Source organism: Leptosomus discolor, chromosome 1, assembly GCF_034619465.1.
Source record: "Leptosomus discolor isolate bLepDis1 chromosome 1, bLepDis1.hap2, whole genome shotgun sequence".
In the NCBI taxonomy this organism is placed as follows: Eukaryota; Metazoa; Chordata; class Aves; order Leptosomiformes; family Leptosomidae; genus Leptosomus; species Leptosomus discolor.
In genome coordinates, this window is record NC_141391.1 from 145,506,841 (window position 1) to 145,520,323 (window position 13,483).

Below are 13,483 nucleotides of genomic sequence, written 5' to 3' on the forward strand. Positions count from 1 at the left end.
TGCTTTGGACATCTTGCAGTCCTTGGGCTGTGACTGACGTCAGGCCTCTTCCCTCCTCTTTCACCCCAAGTAGCCTCAAGCAGCTCTCACAGCCAAAAGTCTGCCTCTAATTTTAGTTCCTACTCCTGGCACATGTTGTGTCCTAGATCACTGAAAGCCTTGAATTAATACACTAAGACCCAGTATTAAGCTAAAGAACTGACAGCTTTACAGAATGAATTCAGCCTGGGAGGAAAGCTACCTGGGACTGCCTAAACAATCCCAATGTCCACTTCTAGTAGCAACAAGATTTTGCAAAAAAATTAAATCGACCAAACAAACAAATCCCCACTAGTATTTTCACTATCCCAAGACTAATCAGATTGCAAAGGGGCATCCTAAGGAAGAAGAGAAGGTCTGAAGAAGATCATAGCACATCTTTTAACTTCCCTTATATTATTATACTGAAAAGCTTACAAAAATTGTCTCCTCATTTCATTTTCCCACAATGGTGCCTGTTTATGTGAACGCAGAAGGCATCTTCATTCTTCTCCTCTTGAGGCTTTTTCACCTGTCTTTATGTCTACAGGGACCTGTCTACTAAAAGACCTGAAGCAGGTAAGTTAAAAAATGGCCACACATTGCATCTCGTTTGCTTCTGAAAATACTTAGGAGTGTGGTGGTTGGCCAATGTAGTCTGATTTCTGGTGAACATTTATAATGTCCAATATAAGCATATAAATTGTTAGCAATAACACGTGAGAAACCAAGGATGAAATGGCAGCTGAAGTTCCTCTCTCTAGCACTTTAATGGCAGTTTGATCCACACTATATTTAAGTCCTAAGGCCAGGACAAAACCAAAAACCAACAACCACCAAAAAGTGTTTACATTAGAAAAACTGAAAAATTTGCAGTCTGGCAATGTAAGAAACCACCTCTAATTACGTTGTCTTTTTGTCTTCTGTGGACCCCATTACTTTAAAATACCGGGTCATGCACAGCGTGTAGCATCCACTGGGTACTGTGTTCGCCCAATCAGCAACCTGCCTAGCAATAAAATACCAGTAAAAATGGTAATGTAATATAACGGTCATCTCAAAAGGACTGCATTTTTTTTTTCAGCAGAAAGAACAGGTTATAGCCTAAACCCCTACATCATGTGTATTATTCATCTAATAATTTTATGGTTAGTTACAGAATGATTCCCAATGACAGCTTCTTAAATCCTCTGAACTCAGATAGGATTGCCTTGGCCAAACTTGTAAAGGAAGAATGCGTTTCGCCTGGATATGCATCCCATACCCTCAAAGCTTCACAGGAGCCGTGAATCAATTAGATGACACAGCAAGAGGAAATGCATAAAAAAAACCCTTAAAATAAAATAATCTTCAGTGAAATGTCTCCATATTTAGTTAAACAGCATTGCTGATTAGGGCTGTACATGAGCTCAGTGTGGAATCCAGAATTGTTGCAGCTGAAAATCATTAGCGAAAGCCTGCTGTCCTCTAGTTCATCTTCATATATTAATTTCACATACAAGGAAAGGGAACTATTTGGAAATACATTGCTTTATTTAAGTCTAGTATATAGACTTCCCAGCAAAAATACATTAATGTGCTTTACACTTTGCAACGAGACAGTGATCTTACAGGACTGAGTGAATACACAGTAATGACTACAGTTGAAACCATTTTTCTGGTTAGTTGTTGACTTTTTTGCCTTTTTTTTTCTCCCCTTGCGCCTGACTCTGTGGGAGATAAGATGCTCAGTTACTGAAATGGGATATATGTTGTGGGCAAAACAGAAAAGGAAAAAAAACATTTAGCAAAAAAAGATCAAGGATGCATACAAAACTGAGAGGCTTTCTTCTTGCATGTGATCTTTGTCTCTAGACTATTTACCTTGAGATTGTGTGGGCTAATCTACAGTACAGAACTAATGTAACATTCCAAACCGTACTGGAAAAACAGGACACTTGGATAACCACCTCCAAGTTGGGAGAGACACTTTCCTTTCTGATAAAGCACTTGGACAGCAGTTGTAACTTCAGGGCTGTGAAAATCTTTAGCTATGGTCATTCTTGCTTATTGGCAGTGCAATAGGATTTTTTGAGGTGGGAAGGAAATTTCCCCTTGGGCATATGGGCTAGGCCTTTGCAACTACACTTCCTAGATATTTAGAAAAGGTTTATAAGTAATGGCCAAGTAGCATGTCCCATACACAACCAATTGCCTATGATTGCAGGCACGGATAACAACACTGCTAGACTTCAGATCCTCTTCTAGCTGTCATCTCCCATGCTTCTTTTATTCAGAGATGCAACAATTTAATTAATTATTGAATAAAGGCTCAGATGAACAACCGAGGTTCATATCCTTCCCTACATGTTGCAGTGTACGAACATGTGTGCTAAACCGCTATTTCTCCTGGACAGGAAAAATCTGGTTTTCCATGTCACACATCTGTGGCTCTCCTTCCTTGTGCTGTATAAGCTAGTACTTTCTATACCTCCAAAAGGCAAGACTGAGTGCTAGTTCATCATGCACTTAGATACAACTATCTCACCATCTAGGAAATGTAAGTTTCTAGCAACTAATAACTGCACAGACTTTGTTGTTGTTACCTTTCAGTTCTCTTAATAGTGCTCTTTCTAGGAACAGGCCTAATCCCTGTCTGTACAGGGATAAAAAAAACAATTCACGTTGGGTTCCTTACAAATCCTGTGCTGGGTCAAATGTTGCCTTCTTAAAGCTTCTGCGTATTCAATGGGAGTTATAAACTTACATCTGAGAGCAGAATTTGGTCCACATCATTATGAAGTGTCTATTAACTCTCCCACACTCAGAAATAAATCAAGACGAGATTCCTCTCAAGCACAATGAGCCTAAAATATAAACCATACTGCTCACAACAGGGAGACCAGGAATTCAACTTCAGTCATATGGTTCTGTCTTCCTCCCTCTGACTCGCATCAGTAAAAAGGAGAAGAGGGCAGAAGGCTCATTAAATCCCAGGAGGTGGCCTGCACAGGGCCCAAGCAGAGTGCAAGCCAGCAAGATCCACAAGAGGTGCGTGCGTTCCCTCTTTCAAAAACACCAGAGTTGAGACGTGCAGTGGAACATCTCATTCCCGCTCTGTTCGCTTTGAAATTCATCATTCGCCTCCCAAGTTGAACGTTCCTCCTCTGCAACCCCCAACCCCAGTTCTGCACAAACTTAGGAGCAACCACTCCTGTTTACACCGTGCCGCAACCCCTTGTTGCCACCTGTCAATCAGCGCTCCATTTGTCTTCGGGAGGGTGAATAAAGAGGAGGGGGATGGAAGAAAGCGGGAAGACCTCTGCATTGATCAAAAATGTTTGGGGCGGAAAGGAGGGGGGAGAAAGAGGGAGAGAGAGATGGAGATAGATTAGAGGGTAACAAAACTAGAGAGGAAGATAAACAGAGCCAAAAAGAAAAATGTCCTTTGTTCATTTAAATGGCTCTCTGCTCCCAAGCCCTCTGCATGACTAATGCCACGCTGTGGTGTGTAAACCTCTTGGGCACATAACACAAACAAAGCATAACTCGGCCTGAACAAACAAAGGCCTAAGCAACAGTGATTGAATTCATCTTAAAACAACAAATCAATTCTTCCCTATTAATGCCCTAAATACCAGCGTAGGAGCACTGTCCTGTTGTAATAAACAGCCATGTGTTCAATTACCGTCTGTTTTCCCAACTACTGCTCTCTTCAGTAATTACACCATGCAATGCATTCTACATTGACATTATATTAATGTGCTGGGAGGAGAGATCTTAAATACGAATTAAATCAAGGGTAAACATCTCAGAAAGCCTTATCAAGTCACACAAGTGCTAACAGGGCATTCTTCAGCAGAAAGCACAGACTGATTTTTCTCTTCGTTCACTTTTCACTTTCATCCCCTGGCTAAATAAATTAAAACACGAGCTTGAAAGAACTCTGTTGCCCCAAAGACTGCCACAGTAAACCTTTCATAAGCTCTCTAAACGCCCACTTCACCTGTACAAGATCACTGCTCAACAAGGAGCATTTCATAAGTATCAACTTACGTCACATCAGTTAAAGAGCAACAACAAAAACCCTTCAACAACAGACAGGTGACAACAAAGCCAGGCAAGAAAAACAAAAGCAGAAAACTTTCTGGACTGTGTCTAACGCAGTAGAATAAAAGTTTAAGAAAAGGTTTCTTATCCTTTTCCAGAACTGTCAAACAACTTCTATTGACTACTGAATAGCACACAGCAAACAGACCAAACAAAAGATATGATGAAAGACGTATTTACTTGTACAGGGCTCCTTCCCCCCACCTCAACCTTTCTTTCCATTTCATATACACCCACACTGCACCGTTTGCATTGTGTTGTTAAATAACCAATAGCAACCCAGATGAAACAGTGGAAGGGTTTCTATGATGCTGTCAAGCACCAGACAGATGCCTGGCAGTGTCAATATGGTTCTTTACGTTTGGGTTGTGCCAAGGTTTGAAATGAAAAATAAAATAGGAATAATAATAGTACTTCGAGAGAGAAAGAAAGATGGCAACAAGTTAGTGCACGGACATGCAATAGATTTTTAAATCAATGGAGTATCATCCTACCTGCTGGGTTTTACTTCAGCGATTCGAACTGTTATGGAAACAGATAAATAAAGCTTTGCTTTTTCCCTGTGTACTGGATTGTAAGAATTTTAATAGAAAGCAAAATCAAATTCTGGGGGTGTCAAGACTGCAGATTTCTAGGCCCTCCAGAATAGACTCATAGGTTTCTAATGCAAAGACATGCCAAGTGTGTCTAACATATGAAGTATGATAAAATTCCAAAATCTCTTTCAAAATAAATTGCCCTAGGTGCTGCAAAACTTTTCTGACTGAGGCTTCAGAAGACACAGATATTTGGAGGAAACCAAATTCTGAAAGCTTTTCTGACTAAAATACTACGGTTTACCCTTGAAACCACAGCACATAACATTCAGATACATTTAAGTGTTTTTATAACAACTGCTCATTTGTCCTCCTCAGGACATTAGATACAAAAACACCCCTGAAATCTTTCCAGGTTTTGAAACTCATTTTCATTTGACTAGTTTGAATTTTTTCATTTCAGCTGCCAAACCAAGTCAGGGGAAAAGCTGTTTCCACCTGACCCAAAATGTTTTATTTAATCCTAATTGAAATGTTTTCATTTCTCTTTCAGATTAATCATCTTAAACATCTAAAAGCAACAAAAAAATCATTTCCAATGAAACATTTTGTCTAAAAATGTTGACCGTTCCAAATTTTCTATGATTTTTGGCTAAAATTAACTTGTTGAATTGCTAAATGGTATCAGTCCTTAATTACTATTTAACAGGTTTTAGGTTCCTCCCCCCTACACTCTTCTTTACTCCGTTTTGAGCGCTTTTTGAATTTACACATTATAATATAGAAATCAACACACATATAGCATGTTTTCCCCTGAGACAATGCAAAAACCACAATACAATTAAACCGTATGAGAAGAAAAGATGATGAAAGGAGTTCTGTCTTCCCAGTACAGCTTATTTACAATGCAGGAGATGCATACAGTTGTGTAAAACTGGCAATGTTCAAAACACCTTAAAAATATCAACTTAAACAGACATGCAACAAACAAAAGTAAGCAACAGCTTCAAACTTAAAGAGTGTTTTTACAAGGCTACTTCATTAGCTAAACAAGCAAGTGGGAGTTGCTGTAAATGTTGCTCCTTGCCATACTAGAGGCTTTCCCTTGCTTCTGGTAAACAGAAGACACAAGACAGCCTTGTGAATAGCTCATGGCACAGACTGAGATCTAAAGCTAATCAGACAGGATGATAGGTCATCTTAATCAACTTCAAAAAGCCAATCCACATGCTCGTTCCAGCTTCTCGCCTCCTTCCCTGATCGCGCTCTCGCTCATTTGGCTGTATTTTCCCCTTCCCCCTCCACTTAGTTCCCGCAAATTGTGCTGTTAAGAAAGGACGCGGGGAGCCCTTCAGGTCTCAGCGTCCTGGGCGCAGGTGGTGGGGAAAACTTTGAAGTGAGCTCTCCACTAACTCTAGAGCTGGCCGTGCCTCCTCCATAAGCAGCTCTTATTAAAAAAAAGACCAAGTATCCACTAGAACAAAACCAAGCAGGCCTATTTAATTAGGCCAAATGCTTGATATCCACTTCTTCATGTTAAACCACACAGTCACACAAGCCTGGGAGGTCTGATTAATTTTAATATGCACGGTCGTGACAAGCGCCTCGGGGGTAAGTGAGAGGGGAAAAAAAAAAAAATCCCACAAACCCCGCTAGCTTGACAAATAGGTTTCAGTTAAATGTTGTGTATGTTGCCCAGATTAAGATGTTACTATTCAGCAAGGGCTTGAACCTTTAATATGAGGGACAAGAGGGCTGAGAAACAGGTGGCTCGCTCTTCACTCTTGAATAAATGACATCGCCAAAAGCCGTGGCACACAAGCATACAGAGAGAGCTGGCACACTCCCTCATGTATATTTGTATATTACCAGTCTGGGTCAGAGGTTTCTCCAGCGGTGATCCAAGGACTGAAATGAAGCTGAGAAATCTAATGGCTTTTCTGAGGGAGAGGGAAATTGTTTAAAAAAAGAAAAAAAAAAAAAAAAAGAAAAAAAAAAAAGAGACCAAAAAAAGGAAGGCAGACTGCAAACCAATCTAGATGGAATACACGGGGCGGGGGCAACGGGCACACCAAAATGATCTGGGGGTAAGAGTGGCAGCAAGTTTTGAAAACCCCTATTGAAATGAATCATGGCTATTGAGTCCAGCTATCTGGGGAATTAGGGGCAGACAGGAGCTCAAATAATTATTTTGCTCTTGGTGAACCACTTATACACTGCACTGTAAAAGACAGGAAAGACAGAAAGTGAGAGATCAAGCATTTTGCTTTGGCTGCTGCTTGACCAACATTATGGAGTGAACGTACCCTGGAAGGAAATTTTAATTACGGAAATCCATCAGAGAAGACTTTCAATCTAAGACAGGGAGAGGGAGAGGAACTGTATCTTCTCTCCAAAAGCAAAAGTTTCTTGAATCTCACACGACCACAATGCTTTCTTCTATATTTAAGATGATGAGCACTTCAGATGCCTTTATCAAAAGAGAAAAGAAAAATCCAAAAGCTACAAACCTTTGAGGATGTAAGCAAGAGAGAGCTGGAAGGGAATCTAAGCAAATTCTGAAAATATCCATTGAAACAAACCATGACTATCTGGCTAAACTATTAGGAAAGAAAACACTTAAAAACTGAATGTGTCAAATGAATAAACTTCACTTTCAGCAAGTAAGAGCTGGCAGGGCTTCAAACTAGGCTACCTCTGTTCTAGAGTTAAAGCACTTGTTAAAAAAGGTTTAAGCCACCCCAACATATAACGGTGCCTTCTCTTCATACAGGCCTATTTCATAAACTTTACCTTTTAATTTTTTTTTTCTTTTTTATTTTTATCAGCAGTATATGAGCACATATTTCCATATGGCAGGGTCTTTGAAAGAAGTGCATGGAAGTTTGATGCTGGCTTGCTCAACAAGAAAATACACATTTTCTGGTGACAGACTGCATAAAGGAACATTGGAGCCACAACGCACTTGAAACATCCTTCCACAGCAGCAGGAGTGCACAAACAAAGCTTAAAAGTGCTCAACTGTAAAGTATCCTTGTTAGTCCTTCAGTAGAACAGCATTACGAAGCCTCTTCAACATGTACTTTTTCAAAGAGACAGAGAAAAAGCAAATAGAAAGTCAAACCTCAACCAAATAGAGTATCCTTTGGCTTTTCCTGAATCTGTTCACTTTATTTCTTCCCATCTCATCAGATATGATTTAAAAGCAAGAGTCTGCATTTCAAAGGCCTCCCTTCTTGTGCCCATCAATGGTCTGTTTTGGAATTCATAGCTTAAGAAGAGGGAGACCTCTTGATTTCTTTACAAGATACATTGATTAAAAGTTTGATAATATTAGGAGATATTCTGGGATCTTACTTCATCTAGAGAGCCTGAATTCAATATGGTTTACTTTTATAGACTACAGAACTACTTAAACAACAGCCACTTAAATTACCACAAGAACAGGTGTTATGATTTATAATGTAAACTTAAACATCAAGCACAAATAGCCTTTGGGGGATGTTCAGAAGACAAAAATCATGCTCGAGGGGCCTTTCTCATCCTTTTCTTTCCAACAAAGTACTTACAGTATTGCAGCATACTATAATATATGAGGCCCTAGTATTCACACTGCCTGTCAAAGCCCTGTAAACATATGTATTACCTGCTTACTAAACACTTGAGATTAATTGTTCCTACTCAGAAGACCTAAGGACTAGTTGAATGGAATTTTGAAGTAGGACAAAATTAAACACTATATATACACAGTTCTTGTGTGCCCGCATTTATATATATTTATTTCTAAATATATATAATACAAGCACTTTATATATATATATATATATGTATACCTGTGCACATGCATTTATATAAAATTCAAAGTATTCACTTAAATGGCCAAACAGAATTGAGTTTCAGAGGTCCTTATTATAGAAGAATGAGCCACACACATGCATGAGTGTACCCACATGTGCACATGCTCATATGCACAGTCTCTGTGGTCAGGTAGATGCCTATATCATCCCTTTCATCCAGAATTCCTACGATAACATAAAACTGTCCTCAGAAGATACAGTATGGAAGTTTTGAAGATAAACAGACAGATAGCTAACCTGTTACAAACATATACTGCCAAAATGGAAAAAGAAGATTGATTCTTAATTAAAAGTTAGGAGATGTAAAGAGCCAGTGAGTATTCTAAAAATAGGAGAGAATTTACTTGTTTGCCTATTTTTGTCCCAGAAGCCAAGCCACACGTTTAGAGGAAAGGCTACACAGATTTCAGAGATTTAATTTTCCACAAGCACGGGCCATAAATTAAAATACAGTAATCCAATCCCATTAATAGTGCAAGAAAAAGCTAAGTGGCTGCTTTGGTCTTTGCTTTCATGAACTTGTGTCAAGCTCAGTGACTTCAAAGAGATTTCCATTTCATTTCTACAAATGAAGAGAACAGACAGACAGAGAGTCTCTGCCATCCTCTGATGCCTTAAGAAAACAGAAGAAAAACATGCCTGTATCTCATTCGCCTAATGATTTCAGCTGCAAAAGGAATCCCATGGTTGGCAGACGACCCTCAGGGCAAGGGCTTGAGGTCTGTCACAGTATATAAGGCTTCTCCAAACCCACTCCATTATCTTCATTATTGTATACCAGGAATAAAAGGAGACTGACTCCTCTTCTGAACTTCAAGTTAGAAAGGACAGAATGTTTCATGTAAAATAACATTGTGTGACTTCAGTAATAGGTTTATGCCTTTGGGGGCCTAATACTAAAGCTGCATATAAGGATTTTCTGCAGAATTTGGAAGAAGAAAAATGAGCACTGTATTAGCAATGAGTAAAATTCCACAAGTTTTAGATTCACTGAAACACTCCATATCTCTGTGTCGCCATGACTCATTGTCAGTCACATACTTTCATACAGCACGAGTAAAATGGCAAGTTTAGGGGAAAAAAAAAAAAAAAAAAAAAGATCATGAGGCTTTAGAGCTAAGTATAAACCCCTACAAAACCCCAAACCATACACATATGCAAGGAGGAAAAGGAAGTGATAAGCTTTTGGAAAATTCTTAGAAATGAGTAGGTAGCATGGCTTCCTATAGGCGACGTTAACCAAGCACACACATACAACAAATCAACACGGAAACCTTTTGTATGAATAGTGATGCTTCCCCTGTCAGCTCATGCATGGGTAGACATACAAGCTTACATATATGGATACATACATGTGTGCATTCGTGCAGTCTGAGCAGCAGGTTTCCTAGCACTGTAAAAATCCTCGTCCTTTACTAACAAAATTTACTAAGGACTAACTCTTACTTTCTAACAAACGCAATGTAAGAAAAACATTTACCCTACACCAGTTAAGTTTCTTAAAATCAGTCAGATCTGTTATCAATATTTTGGAATATCTCACTTGTCCTCAAAACCCGTTCAAGAAAAGAAAGGTCCTTTCCCTGACTGACACGAGGTTTGGATTGAAACCTAAAGTTGTCTACCCCGCCCTTCTCCCTGGTTTTGAAGAAACAGGCCACTTGAAAGAATGCTTCAAAAACACACTTCCCACAGTAATAGAGAAGACTATTTCAAACAATAAAAACAGAGCAAACATAGCCCATTGTACAAGTTAAATAATATATAAACTTTTGAATACATAGAGAAATGGGAATCTGGCTCATATCTGGTCTTTGAAAGACTCACAGGAAATTGATTTAATTAAACCTCAGCTATTGGTGCAAATGTTTCCCTTTCTTCCCAAAGAGAAATAAAGTATTATATTGTTGTTGACATAATGCATCAAAGCTTAACCAAGATTCTTGGTCTTCTCCTACAAAGCTCCACAAACTAGCAAGACTGAAAATTACTACTGAAATACACAGCAATCATACATTCCTGAATTGTTACCTACGTGTACTACCAAAGATTCCCACTTGTAACTTATCTTATTCATGGAGAAATTCATTAATATGCTAATTACCTGACTAGCATCCACTGATGACTGACTACTTTGGCACTACATGAAGAAGACATGACAATAAGTAGATTTTCTGCTGGAGTTCAAACAGAGAAGATACTCTGCTTGCAGTAGTTCGTATTTCTTTTAGGGAAAGAGACTTGTATTTGTGGAGGATCTCTAAGAACAGTCTTGCCATCTGCACCCAGAAATATATATTTTCTAATTAGCCACTCTAAAAACAATCATGTTGGCTGAAGGGAAGGGGGAGGGAGACTTGTCAAAATGATGCATTTGTCCCTCACCTCTTATGCAAGTCTAATTTTCTTCCTAGCTGGCTCACCTCTCTGGCCTCCTTTTGTTTCATGTTCCATTTCCCATTCTCTTCTAACTTCTGAACTTTTGTTAGTTCGCCTTTGAGGAGAAAAAGAAAAAAAAAAAAAAACCCAACCCTTTCCTATTCATTTTTTTCCTGGATGGGGAGTAAGCAGAGACATGAATATGGCACCCTCATAATGACTTAACTAGGGCTTAATGAAATTTTCATCACAACCTGCTGTTCATTTTAATGGCCTTTGAAAGACAATAGAACAATGGCTAGAGGGAAGAAAAGATTTTCTGTTGCATGCATTTGCAAAGCCCAACATTCAGTTGCTCCCCCTCCTTTCTCTCCTGATCTCTTCACAAAGCTGTAGATCTTTTGTTTGTACTGTATATTTTCATTTTAGTAGAGCTGAGAGAATGCACAGGCTCTGTAGCCATTCTCATGTCTATCTGTGGCCTTTCCTTAATGGAGTCTGGGCAGCTTGTACAACCTCATACTCAACAGAGTATTTATACATTGCCCAGAAACCCCTGTTCTTTCCTCTCCCTTATATAAAACTCCGGTCTCCTTCCCCCCAACCCCATACCACACACAGGAAAGGTCTTTTCCATTCAGAGGCACACGGTAGGTGACGGCACTGACCATTAAGTCAACGTAAATGCAAAATGAAACACTATGGTTAAACGTAACATTCAAAAAAATGCTTAGACAAAGAATTTGTTTCCCAGCAGACTCTTATTGTGCGCTCCAGTCAAGAACAGAAGACTAATTTACAATCATGTCATGCTCATGTATGCAACAGCATGGCTGTGTTTGTATCCATATTTTCATTCCAGTATGCAGGTTGTCCTAAAATTTTCTTGTAGGTGTTGTCAACTCATGCTTCAACACTGAGGCGGGCTCCGAGGGCCATGCTTTTAAACATTTGAAATAGATTTCTATCACAGGATAGGTGGGTGTAAATGAAAATGAAGTCTTATTACTGTCCATTAGGGAATAAGGCTCGGTATGGTCACACAACATCAACTGGCTCACAGCCCTCTAGAAAACCATCTGTAAATATGCATGCTGGATACCTATGGAGAATACACTGAGAACTTCATCTTCCAGTCAGGGGTGTGACTCTGCCTCAAATACCAAGGAATTGAGCATCTTAAAGGAAAGCTGCCCTGTGGCTCCTCAGAGGCGAGACGTTCAGTCAGTCTCTGCCCACAAAGCACAAGTGGCATTGTCATTGACAGGACACACATTCTCAAAAAGAAACTGATTCTCCAGAGATGATACTTATATGCCAAGTTTGAAACTTCCTGGCCAGACATAATGCAGATAAAGCCTGTACCGTGTCTGTTTGTATAGTACCTGCACTACAGATAAATAAGAGGATGACATGACAGGACATGCTCCTGACAAAAGCTTTCAAGAATTTAGAATTTAACTTCTTACCTTTCAAATAATGACATGCCTACTAGATAATTTCACAAAAGCATTAACATGGCTGGTAATACTGCTTTTTGCTCTAGAAATGGGGGAGGGGGGAGTCATGGTGTAAATGACCCCCAGGCTGTTAAAATTACAGTGTTTGTTGTATCCATGTTGAGGAGGTTGCTGTGTCTATTGCAACTGTGACACAAAGACTGTTATGTCGGACAAAGGCTCTCATTTGGGAAAAGCTAAAAATGTTGGCTATGATGGGATATTGCTGAAATTTATCTCTAATGTAGACAAGAACTATGAGTTCTTTACTGCAATTTTGCGAGCAAGAAAAAGCAAATGGAGCAGAAAATGGGAAGATTAAAAAGTATACGTATCCAAAGAATCTGGAGAAAAGAAAACAGAACAGAAAATTTTGGCCAGTTTCCCAGGCCTTACCTTCTGGCTCATTTTTGATGAGCTCTTCCATTTTTCTTTGCTTAAGGGTGTCTACAACATCCGCCAGGCTCCCTTTGCGCCTTTCAGGCGTTCCCAGGGCTGTGCTGGACAATGATTCTCCACTCTGACGCCCACCTTCTTCTGCCTTCAAGGGTGAGGTAGATGAGTTGTGCGGGGCAAATGAAGACATCACTTTATTGCCATCAACTTCCTAAAAGGGGAGAAAAACAAGATGAAACATTTCTTTCTTTTCTTAAAGAAAAAAAAAAAAGATGGAAAGAAAGAACAATCCTTTGTTCTCTGAGTTCATTGCTGTTTGTTCTTCTGTCGAAACCTTTAAAAACGCATGCAATGCTTCAAAAGCACCCAGAACAAAGCCTATCCATAAAGCATAAACCAAGATTACAGGCTGAAGTGAACAAAGATCAGCTTGCAAGAGAGAAAAATAAAATACAGTTTTTCCCTAATTGAGAAGAAGTGCTGCACTCATGAGTTTCCTAATAACAATGGTATTGATTACCTTTAATTGTTTGTTCTTTTACAGCTTTCTTTCGAGAAAGTCTTCAATTTTTACAAGGACCATTAATTTCCTGACTTTATAAAGTACTTAATGCCTTGATGGCTAGTTGTTGTAAGAAATGGAATAGTAACCAAATATTAAATGCCCTTCGCCATAGGACTTATTTTAACTCACAGTTCAAGTAGTTCT

The 13,483-nt window shown here is 39.2% G+C and overlaps 1 protein-coding gene across 6 annotated transcripts in view; it reads right to left on the reverse strand.

Annotated features, from left to right (window-relative positions):
- Positions 1 to 13,483, reverse strand: part of SOX5 (SRY-box transcription factor 5) — a 291,555-nt gene that overhangs the window by 205,115 nt on the left and 72,957 nt on the right. For all 6 annotated transcript variants that reach the window (XM_086466682.1, XM_086466688.1, XM_086466675.1 and 3 more), the window contains one exon: positions 12,775 to 12,985. In XM_086466682.1, the coding sequence (XP_086322808.1) occupies positions 12,775 to 12,985 (211 nt within the window). The remainder of the gene's footprint in view (positions 1 to 12,774; positions 12,986 to 13,483) is intronic.